This window comes from Drosophila willistoni, unplaced genomic scaffold (genome assembly GCF_018902025.1).
Source record: "Drosophila willistoni isolate 14030-0811.24 unplaced genomic scaffold, UCI_dwil_1.1 Seg130.1, whole genome shotgun sequence".
Lineage (NCBI taxonomy): Eukaryota > Metazoa > Arthropoda > Insecta > Diptera > Drosophilidae > Drosophila > Drosophila willistoni.
In genome coordinates, this window is record NW_025814091.1 from 104,285 (window position 1) to 118,977 (window position 14,693).

General features: G+C 34.1%; 1 protein-coding gene across 1 annotated transcript; it reads right to left on the reverse strand.

The window, feature by feature from the left end:
* Positions 1 to 13,210: 13,210 nt before the first annotated feature.
* On the reverse strand, positions 13,211 to 13,699 carry LOC124460833. Its single transcript, XM_047012414.1, has 3 exons — positions 13,637 to 13,699; positions 13,346 to 13,578; positions 13,211 to 13,285 (listed from the first exon to the last, which is right to left on the reverse strand). The coding sequence occupies exons 1-3, from the start codon at positions 13,665 to 13,667 to the stop codon at positions 13,211 to 13,213; spliced, it is 339 nt and encodes a 112-aa protein (XP_046868370.1). The 5' UTR covers positions 13,668 to 13,699.
* Between the last annotated feature and the right edge of the window lie 994 nt (positions 13,700 to 14,693).

Consider the following 14,693-nt stretch of genomic DNA (forward strand, 5'->3'; position numbering starts at 1 on the left):
TTTAGCCATAATTGAGGCTCTAAAGAAGTTTACATTCTTGGCTTGCAGTTCACTATAGTTACAGACTGTAATGCATTTACTATGACCATGAAAAAACAGGAAGCTCCATTAAGAGTAGCCCGGTGGGCCATGTTTTTGCAGGATTTTAGCTACAGTCTAGAACATCGGTCAGGATCAAGGATGAGGCATGTAGATGCTTTGAGTCGTGTCGCCTGTTATTCGATATCGGATAGTATTATTCATCGTCTGAAAGAAGCTCAATTGGTTGATGATTGGATAAATGCTATAAGAAGTTTAGTTGAAAAGGGCGGGTATGAGGATTTCTATATTTTGAATGAGGTCTTGTTCAAAGATGCCAATAAGCAGTTAATCGTAGTACCCGAGCAGATGGAGAATGAAATTATCTTGCTTGCCCATAAACAAGGACATTTCTCAGCAAAGAAAACGCAGTTATTGGTCGAAAAATCATATTTCATTCGCAAATTGAAAGGAAAAGTTACACGATTAGTTGAGAGTTGCGTACAGTGTATTATAAGAAATGCGAAATTGGGTAGAAAAGAAGGGTATCTGACAGCGATCGATAAGGGAGATCAACCTCTAGTTACATATCATAATGACCATGTGGGTCCGATGGATCTCACTAAGAAGAGGTACAATCATTTGCTAGTAGTCGTCGATGGTTTTAGTAAGTTCGTATGGTTATATCCTACCCGAAGTACCGGAGCAGAAGAAGTCGTAAATCATTTGGAAAAACAAGCAATAATATTTGGTAACCCAGTGAGAGTAGTGACCGATAGGGGAACGGCGTTTACGTCACATTTGTTTGAACAGTATTGTAAGGACAATAACATACAACATTTATTAATTACAGCTGGTGTTCCGCGGGGAAACGGACAGGTCGAACGAATGCACAAGATCATTGTGCCCATGTTAACGAAATTGAGTTTGGAAAGTCCAGTAACCTGGTATAGGCATGTAGGCAAGGTGCAACAAATGATAAACAACACTGAGCCAAGAAGTACAAAAGTGAGTTCGTTTAAGATACTAACAGGTTTAGATATGAGAGTTCCTGAAGATGCAGAGCTAAGAGAGCGTATTTTAGAATGCATAGTGAACGAGTTGGATGAGGAGCGAAAAGAGATCCGAGATAGGGCGATTGAAAATATTAAAGTCCTACAGGACGAAAATCGAAAGTCCTATGATGCAAAACGAAAGATCGAAAGGAAATACAGACTTAACGATTTAGTAGCGATAAAGCGGACACAGTACGGGGTAGGTCTTAAGCTCAAAGGAAAATATTTGGGGCCGTACAAGGTAGTATCAGTCCAGAAACACGGAAGATATAAGGTTGAAAGGATGGGAGAAACGGAAGGGCCCACTACAACATCCACTGTGGCCGAGTTCATGAAACCTTGGGGATCTTCATTCGAGTCGAATGAAACGTCAGGAGGGCCGAATGTAGGAACCGGTGATGAGGTACCGATAGACAACAAAAGAACCAGAAGCGGTCATCGTTTCTGAAGCCAGTTCGTGGGGCTAGGCCGGCATAACCTAATAATAAATGACGGTCACACTGGACTTCGAAGTTTGCAACGAAGGCGAGCACACGCCTCGGGACAGACCTGGAGCCAATTTCTTTTCTTTTTTATATCAAAGCCATAATATTCAATTGTCAAACTAACCGCCTATAAAAACCCGTAAAATAAATACATCATATATGTATATTTAAATAACACTTACCTTTATTTTATGTTGAAAACACTTAATTCGAATTTTTCACAATAACAAAACTAACAATAAGCTAAGCTGCTCGCACGAAAGTTAATCGCGAATGCACATAGAAACGAAAAAGGCAAAGCGACGCGCGAGTTATGCCATTAGCAACACTTCCCATAACAGCCGACCCAAGAGGTCTACACTCCACATTAATGTAAACATAAACAATACCATTCCATTAAACATAGAGTGTCACAAGATAAGTGACAGAGTCCCTAAACATAGAGTGTCACAAGATAAGTGACAGTTTCCCTAAACATAGAGTGTCACAAGAAAAGTGACCAGAAGAAAACATTATAAACACTTAGATGTAAGCCAAACCAGAATATGATTTGATTCAATAAAGCAGTCTTGATTTAACACTCAACCAGAACAGACTCAATCTTAATTGGCGCAGTCGGTACTCGAGTTCACAGCTAAAATATTGTGGAAACTTTGAACGCAATCAAAGATAACGAAACAATATAATACTGTGAAAAACAAAACATTTAGTGACAAAATAAAATATATATATTGTGGAAACTTTGGAGAAAATCTAAGCCAACGAAACAATATAATATTATAAAAACATTTTGTGACAAATAACGAAACAATATAATATTGTAAAAACACTTTGTGCAAACAAACAGAATTATTGTGGAAACTTAAAAAAAAAAAAAGTTAACGAAACAATAAAACATACACCATTAAAATGGCACAAATTAACGAAATACAACAATGCATTCAAATGCTAACATCAATAATAATATCCAATCAAGAGATGCATTCTAATCCAACAACAAGGGAGAGAAACAGCATCGAGAAGGAAACAAGGTACTTGCCGGTGTTCACTGGACAGGAGGGAACGTTACATGGTTTCATTTCGGCAGTCAACCAAATCATGGAGGAGTATGATGATAACGACCAGGTCTTCACTGTTATATTCAACACCAAAATTCAAGGTCAGGCTAGAACTATGCTTAATATTAACCCCCCTACATCTTGGGCTGATTGCAAAACTCGTCTTCGACATCATTATCGCCCAAGAACGGATCAAATGGGTCTAACCAGAAAAATTAATAACTTAAGGGTAACTACCGTTCGAGATCTTGATTTTAAAGTAAGAGCAATTGTTGAGGAAATTACTGATTTTTCGGTCTTTGAAAACAATAGCAGATTAGTTGACATATTAAGTGGTCTCTTAATTCAAAGAGTAAAAGAATTATCTTGTGGTCCAATGGCCATTGCCTTAATAAATAAAACAACATTAACAGATATAAGAATTGAACTTGCAAATTATATTGGTCTGAATTATGGAAATTTAAATAAAAAACTATTATTAACCAAAAATGACAATGACCATAGTACATATAACAAACAGACAACTAATAAAAATACAAACCGAAATACTGAACAGAGTCAAAATGTAAAACAGTCTCAAAATCCCAATAGACAACAGAGTCAAAATACGAGACAGTATCAAAATCCGAATAGACAACAGAGTTAGAACGTAAGACAAAATCAAAATTATCAGCAACCACAAAATAATCAGCAACCACCAGCAGAAGCAATGAGTGTAGATAATATAAATGAGGAAGTAGTAAACAGCACAGATAATCAAGAGTTTTTTACCAACTAGCCTCGGATGAAAAAAAAATTTTTATAAAAGGAACAATAGAGGAAGATACTTATATTATTTTAGTAGATACAGGATCAACCATAAGCATTTTAAACACAACTAATGTACATAATTCCAAATACAAAATAATTGAAAAATATTCAAAAACCATACATACAATAAAGGGAAAAATAGAAAGTGACAGTTACTTAGTGAAAACAAAAGTGCCAAGGGAGTTTAAATATATAAATTATGCAAGAACAAAATGGGTGGCTATGCCCCTGGAAAAATCATATGATTTTCTATTGGGTATGGACTTCATTCAAAGGAATTTTGCAAATATTGATTTTCAAAACAAAATTATTAAACTTAACAATGGGGTCGAAATTCCATTCCTTTCCAAACAATCAGAAGATGTTTGCGTAATGGAAGTAAGTGAAATTGATGATCTTAAGTTAAAAGAACTCAATACTGAGGAAGAACAAATAATAAGAAATCTTTCAAAAAAGTACGAAAAGTTATGTTTCAAAGAAGGGGATCACTTAACCAATACTAACACTATAGTTCATAGCATAAAAACTACTACAGACCAACCTATTAATTCAAAACTCTATCGGGTCTCCCCAAAATATGAAGAAGAAATAAAGAAACAAATAATTTATATGGAAAACAATGGAATTATAAGAAAAAGCAAAAGCAAATATAGTTCTCCAATATGTGTCATACCTAAAAAAAGAGATAGCTCTGGAATTCAAAAGTATCGTATTTGTGTAGACTATAGGCGTTTAAACCAAGTAACCGTTCCAGATAAGTACCCAATACCTATCATGGACGCTGTATTAGACAAACTCGGTAAAGCCCAATATTTTACTACATTAGATTTAGCAAAAGGCTATCACCAAATTTTAATGGCAGAAGAAGATATAGAGAAAACAGCATTCATTTCACCAATGGGTTTATATGAATATGTTAGAATGCCTTTTGGGTTAAAAAATGCCCCAGCCACATTTCAACGTTTAATGAATGAAATACTGAGGGATTATATAAACAAAAGTTGTGTTGTATACATGGACGATATTTTGATATTTTCAACAACACTTGAGGAACATAAGATTGCTCTAGAAAACATTTTCAAAATACTTAGAAAGCATAACTTAAAAATTCAACCAGACAAATGTTCCTTCATGAAACAATATACTGAATATTTAGGACACATTCTCACAAAGGAAGGGATTAAACCCAATCCACATAAAATAGAAGCAATAAAAGCAATGCAGCTACCTAAAACAGAAAAGCAATTGAAAGGATTTCTGGGTATGACAGGATTTTACAGAAAATTTATTAAGGACTATTCCAAAATAGCTTACCCAATGATCAGATATTTACAAAAAGGCACACAAATTAATACAAATGACCCACAGTTTATAGATGCCTTTGAAAACCTTAAAACACTTATAAGCTCACATCCAATCTTAAAATATCCAGAGTTTGATAAACCATTTACCATTACAACAGATGCCAGTGACTTCGCAATAGGTGCAGTATTGTCTCAACAAGAGCAACCAGTTGCATTCCTTTCAAGAACTCTAAATAAACACGAAAAAAACTACAGTACAATTGATAAAGAATTTTTATCCATTATACATGCAGTAAACTATTTTAGACACTATGTGATAGGTAATAAATTCCAAATTATAACAGATCATGCTCCGATAAAATATCTAAACGCAAAATACAAAGGGAAAGAAATGACAGCAAGACACCAAAGATGGATTTTAAAATTACAAGAATTCGATTATGACATAATATATTTGAAAGGAAAAGACAATAAAGTGGCAGATTTTTTAAGTAGACAGGAAACAGCTGAACTAATAAACAAGGATAAAACAAATGAGTCAAACTTTGAACTATCAGATACACAGCATTCAGCAGAGGAAGAAGGATTTACAAATTTCTATATAAAAGACGATATTGTAAACAAATATAAAACTCAGATAATAGTAACTTATACAACAACGGACAATATTAATATTCAGCATGGTAGAAAAATAATAGAAGTAAGCCCAGCAGAAACAGAAATTGAAATCGAAATCAAAATGCAAAATAATATAAATAAAGGAACAGTAGGAATTTTTTCAGAAGTTCCAGACTCAGAATATTATAAGATACAATGTATCTTAATGAACATTTTTTCACACTGTAATAATATAAAATTTTTTAAATGTACTAAGAGAGCTCAGGAAATTTCAAGCGAGGAAGAGTTACACAAACAAATAGCTATTTACCACACCAAAGATTCATTACATAGCGGAATAAATGAAGCTTTTAATTCGTTAAAGAACAGAATATATTTTCCAAAGCTAAGAGACCATATTCAGTTGATAATTTCAAATTGTAAAAAATGTAAGGAAATTAAATATGACAGAAAACCAATCAAACCTAAGTTTCAATTCACAGAAACACCGGATGTCAAAAATCAAATTATACATTTGGACATATTTCATATAAAACACAAATCGTTTGTTACAATCATAGACAAGCTCACAAAATTCGCAGTCGCTTATAATATAACAGATAGAAACTGGAAAACTAAAATGGAAATTATGATTGAACACTTTGCCAAATTCAATAAGCCACATAAAATAATAATGGATAATGAATTTAGATCAGAACAGATAAAACAATACTTAAACCAAGAACAAATAGAAATCCATTATACAAAGCCAAATTCACATACAGGAAATGCAGACATAGAAAGACTACATTCTACTCTCATTGAAATAATAGCAGGAATAGATGATGATTTATCAATTTCATCCAAAATGCAATTAGCAATAACAGCTTATAATAACCGTTATCACTCTACAATAAAATGTACACCAAATTATGCAAAAAACATAGAAGATGAGGAAAAACTAAAAAACACTATTATCAAACACAAAGAAAAATTTTAAGCAAACAAAATAAAACAAGAGAAGATTATGAGGAGGAAAGACAGGAAGGACCAATTAAAAACTATAAACGAGTTAGGCATAAGGATGAACCTTATTTTAGAATTACAACATTAAATAATATTCATCCATGTAATATAAAAAGACCGTCAAAGCAGGAAAAAATTAATTTCCAACAAAAGACAGATTGACATCTTTGAAACAAAAATTTTTTTTTTCTCTTATCCTCAGATTTTCATAATTTTTTATGTTATAATGTGTGTTCAAGGCAGATTACAAATTGAACCAATTCAATCAAATGCAGGATATGCACCTATACAAACTTATTCCACGGAAATAGTTAATGAAACAGTAATTATACTACACATTATTAATATCGACCCTTTAAATAATATAATAAATCAAATGGAGACAAACATTAAAAATTTTAACATCACAGGAAAAAAGGAGCTATTAGCCGAAATAAATCTAATTAGAGCTAAAATAAAATCCATAACCCCAAACAACAGAATAAAAAGAGGAATGTTAAATATTGTAGGAACAACATACAAATGGCTTTTTGGAATTATGGACGATGAAGATAGAACAGATATTTTAGACCACCTTAACAATATTGACCAAAACAACCATAATATTATACAAGACATGAACCAACAAATTGTTATAAATACACATTTTAATAAAACAATACACAACTTAGCAGAAACAATTAAACAAGACAGAACAATAATCAAGGACATACTTACAAGCATGGACAATCAAAATCAAGAAATAGAAATGAAAATACTTCATAATGACCAAATGGGAAAATTAAAAAATATAGAATTCAAAATAAATTATATTCAGGAAAACATAGCATCAGCAAAAAATAATATAATCGTACCAGAAATTTTATCAGAAGAGGAAATAAATAAATTTGACATTGATTTTTATAAATTAAAGCTAATCCGTATGGGCATTTTAAAATATAAGAATAATTGCATCATAATCGCAATTAAAATCCCCAAATCATTTATAACCATAGATGTTAAGTTAATTATTCCTATACCAAATATAGATTATATACAAATAGACCAAGAAAATCAGTTAATTGCAGAAATAAATAATAAAACATTTACATATGAACCCAACAAAATTTTAAAAGAATTAAAATTAAGTAAAAGTTGTACCATTAATAATAATTGCAAATTTATATTCAACAATATAACGAGTATTGAAGAAATTGACGATGATACATTTATAATCAGAAATGCCAAGAATACAAAAATATATCAAAATTGCGATAAAAGAAATATTATACTTAATGGAAGTAACTTAATTCAATTCGGTAACTGTAAAATTCAAATTCTAAATGAAATATTTTTTAACGAAAAAACAGAATTTCACGAAAAATTTTTTTATCCAACAGAACTATTGAATCAAACCTATAAAAACACAATAAACTTTGATCATGTAACAATAGATAATTTTGACAATTTAAAAGAAATCACAGAACTTAAATACGAAAAGAAAATGACAAATGGCATATTTTAACACTTTTTATTATTATTATTATATGTTTATCCATTTATATACATATATACTGTAAAAAGAAAAATATAAACATTAATGTAAACAGAATTCAGGAGAATTCATACTCTCAGAGGGGAGGAGTTATGCCATTAGCAACACTTCCCATAACAGCCGACCCAAGAGGTCTACACTCCACATTAATGTAAACATAAACAATACCATTCCATTAAACATAGAGTGTCACAAGATAAGTGACAGAGTCCCTAAACATAGAGTGTCACAAGATAAGTGACAGTTTCCCTAAACATAGAGTGTCACAAGAAAAGTGACCAGAAGAAAACATTATAAACACTTAGATGTATGTATCTATAGAATGTACCAATTCATTGATTAAATAATCAATGTGTAATTAAAAAATGAATTATCTTAGAACATAAATTTTTTGTATATAAAGAATTTAAGTGCTATCACGTTTATTTTCATTCATAGGTAAATAGGGTATACAAAAATTATCGTAACAAAAATTATTCTTTTCGACTGAGAAAATTTTTTTTCCTAAGTTGTTTTTCGGCAGCCGATTGGGTTTCGATGACGAAATTATTTCGTTCGGGTGCCGTCGGCTAACCTCAGCATGAAAAACGCTGGCAGAATTTTTCTCTGCCAACGTCTGTGGCTCGGACAATTGGGCGACATTGTCAACGGCGACAATTTGGTACTGAAGGGTATAAATGGCCTCTTCACACATACATATGTACGTAACAAACGAATTCGAAATTTGCTGCCTTGGAGGGAATGTGTGACGTAAGCGTAACAGACACGCATCGTGAGCGCACACATATACGAGAGTCGGCGTCACTCATACGCATGCACACGATCCGAATCGGAATCACACATGTGAGGGCCAATGCACACGAACTTCGTTTTTTTTTTCATAGCTCACACACGCACGCCGCGAATTGTCCACTGTCAGTCGTACTGGCTGCTTCCCTTTCATGCATGTAACTGTCATTTGCAAAAGTAAAAACTCAAAACGCGAGCCAAAATGACGACGTACAGTATGTTAAACAATTCTTTGCACTAGCAAAATTGGCACTAAAATTTATATTCACTATGGTATTTCAACGTTATTTCATTTATTTTTAAACAATTTGTTGGCTTAATATTATAAACAAAACAGTATATTTTCATTAAAACTAATCAAAATTAATATTAACTCAAGTATAAAATAAAAAACAAAACAAAAACTTAAACGACTAAGAATTTCTTTGCAAAAATGCAAACTTAAGTACAAAATAAGGTAAGAAATGTTAACAAAAAAAAAAATCAAGCATTAATATTTAGTGTGTCCACCTTCGGCATTAATTACAGATTGTAAGCGTCTCGGCATCGGCAGTCCATTTGAACATTTTTATTAGTTATCTGCTTTATTGCCATTTAATTGACGTCAGCTCTTCAACTTGTGCAGAGTTAAAAAAAAAAGTAAACTAAAAAATATTCCACACAGATTCACATAGTAAAAGACTTTTCGATGGAATTTTTGAAAATATTACGAAAATCAATTTGGAAATGTATGAATCGTGTGAAGACTATTACATTGGGTTGTCGTATAATTTAGAATCACCATTATTAAAGGCTTAGATTTCCCTTATGTGGTTTAAGAAATAGTCATGTGAATCTTCCAAAAAAACGCTCTTGATAGAGTTAATGGTGGCCGCACACACTCTTTGATATTTGCGTAAATGAAGAATTTGCATCTCTTGCGTGCGAAAAATGTCTCTTCTGCCAGAAAATGAATCGATCTTTGCAGTCATCTTAAATTCTTCTTTTCCAGCCAAGAATTCAATTTTGTTGGCAATCTCATGGACTAAATTTTCGGAAGAATAGTCCTTGTAAGGGATACCAGGTTTTGGCTTTTGAATGATCTAATTATTGTCACTCTCTTCATCATCAACTTCAGTGGTCTAATCCTGATTTGCACATTTGCCTAATTGTAGTCAACACATGGTTAAACCAATGTGTATGGTTTTTATATTTCCTTTTCACATGGAACTCCGCTATACACTGTGGAGCATAACTATAAGCGCACCCCCCTTTTTTAGTGTAGCGTTTAAAATAGAATTAAAATGGAATAACGGAAAAGTGTAAATGAGGAATTAAAGATAAATGAAAATACATTTATTTGAGATCAAAACAAAAACAGCAATAATAACGGTACGTTTGATTTCTTCAAAAGTGTTGTTTTTGGACTGGTGCATAACTATAAGCGCACTTAGAAAAAGTTAGAATTAAGTCTTATTCTTATTACTAACTATTTAGATCTAATTTTTTTTTTTGGTTTAATAATGAGTATACCCTCCATTATTTTGGATTAGTTCGAACAAGCGATTGGGCATACTGGAAATTAAATTTTCAAGGGTGTTTGTTGCAATTAGTTCCCAAGCCCTTATAACGGCGGCCTTCAGCTCTCGTATTGTGTCGTATTGCTTGTTTTTGTCGTAGATAGACCGCACCAGGATACCCCATAGGTTCTCCATTGTTAAAACTTCAATTTTCTTTGTCGCCAACCACTGTAATGTTTCCCGGCTTCGATGCACAGCGGCATTATCCTGCTGGAATACCCACTTCCTTGCTCCTCTTCTGTTTATCACCGGCAACAAGTTCATTTGCAACACTTCCACATACTCTGTAGAGTTCATTCGGGTGCTGGGAAATGCCAATTCCAAGCAGCCATTAATGGAAAATGCACCCCAGACCATAAGAGAACCGCCTCCGAAGTTTATCTTTGAGAAATATCGTGGATCCTTTCGCAAATCCCTCCAATAACCATTGAAGCCATCGGGACCATCCAAATTAAACTGTTTTTCGTCAGAAAAAATAGTCTGTAAAAATAAAATAATTAAAATTCCAAACCAACGTACCAAAAATATATTCTTTGTTTTTAGTACATTTTTCCAATCCCTTGCCATATTTATCCTGGCAAATTCCAGGCGTCCAGCAATATGTCGGTCTAGCAACCGAGGTGCTGGTTGAAGCTTTTGTCTTTTTATGACATTTGACTTCTTCAAAACCCTATGAATTGTCCAGCGGGACACACTTTGCCCACACTCATCGGCGATTTCACGTGCCGTCTTCATTGAGTTGCTGGCAGAACTTATGATCCGTCGCTGTGATCGATCCGAAATTTTTGATTTTGGGCCTCCTGTCTTATTTTTTCCGTAATTTGCTGTATCCTTCAAAAAATTTCTCACAGCACAATCGGAACGACCAATCCGTCTAGCGATCTCCCTTTTGGATAGTCCTTCATCGAAAAGGGCTAGGATTCTTCCTTTCTCCATTTCAGTCAAGTATGCACCACGTGGCATTCTCAAATTTAAGCTTTTAAAAAAATTCTCCAACTTTAATTGATGCGCGCAAGTCGAAAACGAACGAAATAATGAAAGAGTAATAGGTGCGCTTATAGTTATGCACCAGTCCAAAAACAACATTTTTGAAGAAATCAAAAGTACCGTTATTATTGCTGTTTTTGTTTTGATCTCAAATAAATGTATTTTCATTTATCTTTAATTCCTCATTTACACTTTTCCGTTATTCCATTTTAATTCTATTTTAAACGCTACACTAAAAAAGGGGGGTGCGCTTATAGTTATGCTCCACAGTGTATACCCATCAAAGTGGTCGAGACGACGGCCGTCTCGCCACATTCTTTCTATGTTTTAGGTATGTGCTTTTGTGTCGGGATCAACAAAGTTTTTTGAATGGTTTACGCTTTGATGCACGTACCCTTCATCTTCCAGACAGTTGTATGCCCTCCAATAATCCGACATAATGGTCGTGTTTGGCTTTATGTAATTTTGAATTACCTCAAGCAGAGTTTTTGCGGTGCGGTTGGGGACAGCGACAAGGAAGCATCGCTGTGTTTCCCTTTCAACCCCACCGAAAACCCACTGGACCTCAATTTCTATATGCAAACGTAAGACCTAACCCCCAGGTGTTTCCTTCATATCTTCTTCTACCATTTTTAGGTATATCTCCCGAATACATTTTTACCATTGGACAATTGTCCTACTGGACATCCCATGCTCATCTTGATTGAACTCCTGCTCCATATTAGCCGTTACCAAAAGCGCTATAAGGTAGCAGATCTTTCCCAGACTTAATTTGGATTGCTCAAAAATCGTGTCTTTCCAAAAACCTTCGAAAAATTTACACCTGCTATACATTTGCCGACGATTTTACTCCATGAGCAAACAAAAATTCAAACAACTCATCATCCGTCATTTTGACAAAGTTGAAGAGTGTTAGTTCACATCCGTTGCATGCCATGGTTAAGTTTAAAGTAATTGAAAAATGCGGTCATGAACATAAAATACCGACAACTCATTTTAAAAGAGATCGGAATGTTTTTGGGAGAGTACAAATTCCATTATCTTTTCTTTCACTCGCTCTTATTTGCATATATTGAATTGACTCAATCATAACGCATACACTGACACTTTTGATTTAACCGCTAAGTTCGGTCGGCTTTGAACCAAAAAGTCTCCAATTCAAATTCATTGAGCGACATTTGTCTCTCTAGTCGCCGGCGACCAGATCGACTAATAGACAGCCTGGCGACCAGAAGGACAAATGTCGCTCAATGGTCTTGTGAACGGGACCATTGACAATTGTCCCTCTAGTCGTCGGTACTGTGAAATTTTTCGCTCTGGTCGCCGGCGACTGGAGAGACAATGTCGCTAGGTTGTCCTAGGGACTAGAATGACAATATCGATAGTTTGTCCTAGGGACTACAAGGACAGTTTCCATAGTTTGTCCTAGAGACTAGAGGGACAATTTCGATGGATTGTCGTAGGGACCAGAGGGATAATTTCCATGGATTGTCGTAGGGACCAGAGGGACAATTTCCATGCGTTGTCGTAGGGACCAGAGGGACAATTTCCATGGATTGTCGTAGGGACAAGAGGGACAATTTCCCAAGATTTTCCCATAGACTACAGCGACAAAATCGCTTCACATTAAAATTAATATCTACAATTTAATTTTAATTTTTTTTATTTTAATTTTTGTAATATTTTTCTTAATACATTTTTTTTTCCTAATTTTTGAGTATATTAGATTTTGGCCTCTTCCTTCAACTTTCTGTTTTGTTCGCGGTATTTTTGGCGCAAGCCAGTGCACTCCGAAGCGGTCCTTCCGCTGGCTGCCCCGGAAGTATCGTTTGAACTGCCTGTGGAATAAAAAAATTTAAAATATTATTAGTAATGAAAGAAACTACAATGTTTACAATTATTGTACGTACCCAGTATTGCATTCAACAACTTCGGGTACGTTCGAAGGCTCAACTTCCCGTTTTTGCCGTCCATATTGTGGCTTTCTATCACAGCTTCGGAGAAAAATTTTTAATTGACTTCTGCAAAGCCGCTTGGCCGAGGAGGGCAGACACTTGGGAGGTCTGTAAAAATAAAAGAAACATTAAAATGCACTACTTTCCTTTTAGTATCAATATACTTACATAATTTTTGCTCCTCTCCGACGTAATCTGCTCCTTCAAATCTACAATTTGCAAGACCGACTCCAACGGGAAGCAAACCCGGCGCACCTCGCTGTTTGTTTTTCCCATTGCCATTGCCATGTGGCGCATTAGCGCCGTCTGTATCCCCAACGCTTTCTTCACAATGGCGAGCTCCGCCATTATCGCCGCTTGGCCATTTGGCTCCGTCTCTGTTTGCGTACTAGCATCTGCTTCTGAAATTAATTATAATTATGATGTAAAATTGGATTGTGCAATTATACAAATACTTACTCCGCGAGACCGACTCGAAAGACATCCTCATGATTTTTTTGGGTGGTTCTTCTTGGTGGTCGGCCATTCTAAAGTAAAAGAATTTATTATTAAAATTTATTTCTGTTAAAAAAATAAGAAAAGACCCCACCTTTGGGTTGAAAATTCTCAACAAATAAGTTTAACATTTGTTGAGAAGTTTCCACATTACTATGTCTCTGCTTTTGGGAGCATAGCAACCTGTAAGCACAGTGCAGCAACAAAAACTCGTAATACTGGTCATCATTCATTGTATCTTTAAGAGCTACAATCCCAGTATACAACAAAAACCGCCTGTACTCAGTATTTTTTAAGAAAATTTTTAAGAAAATTGTTATTATAAAAATATTAAATAATGATTATTAAAAATGGAAAAAAAATTTCGGCCGGGGGTTGAACAAGGTTCTCGTCAACTTCAGGCACGAGAAATAAATTAATTTATTATGAAAACAAAAAAAAAAAAATTTATTGCATCGCCACGGCCAGGGATCGAACCTGCTACGTCTATGTGATTAATTTTGTTGGCAAAATTTGTTTTTTTTTTTCCTTTCATATTCTGGAACATTCCACTTACATATGTTTTTTCTGAATGTTTTTAGTTTTCCTTTTTGCAATTATTATTCTTCATTTTTATGCAATTATGAATTACACTATTTAATTTTGTTATTTTTTTATATATGTACACAAAACTATAAACACATAGTGTTGTAAATATTTGAAAAAGAAAACTAATAAATATAGAGAAACAAATTTTGCCAACAAAATCACTATTGTTATATATATGTATATTTAAATAACACTTACCTTTATTTTATGTTGAAAACACTTAATTCGAATTTTTCACAATAACAAAACTATCAATAAGCTAAGCTGCTCGCACGAAAGTTAATCGCGAATGCACAGAGAAACGAAAAAGGCAAAGCGACGCGCGCAGAAATCCGAAAGGGAAACAACAACAACAAATCACAGATTTACGAAAATTCCGCTTAGCAACAACAACAATGTCGGTTGTTGCTTTCCGTTTTCCGCTTTGTCGCGT

Excerpts from the sequence above, each read along its gene's own strand:
- LOC124460833 (XM_047012414.1), bottom strand. The coding sequence starts at position 13,667 with ATGAGGATGTCTTTCGAGTCGGTCTCGCGGA. Across the intron at positions 13,579-13,636 it reads TTTCGAGTCGGTCTCGCGGA|AAGCAGATGCTAGTACGCAA; the intron begins GTAAGTATTTGT and ends AATTAATTTCAG. Across the intron at positions 13,286-13,345 it reads CGGAGAGGAGCAAAAATTAT|ACCTCCCAAGTGTCTGCCCT; the intron begins GTAAGTATATTG and ends TTATTTTTACAG.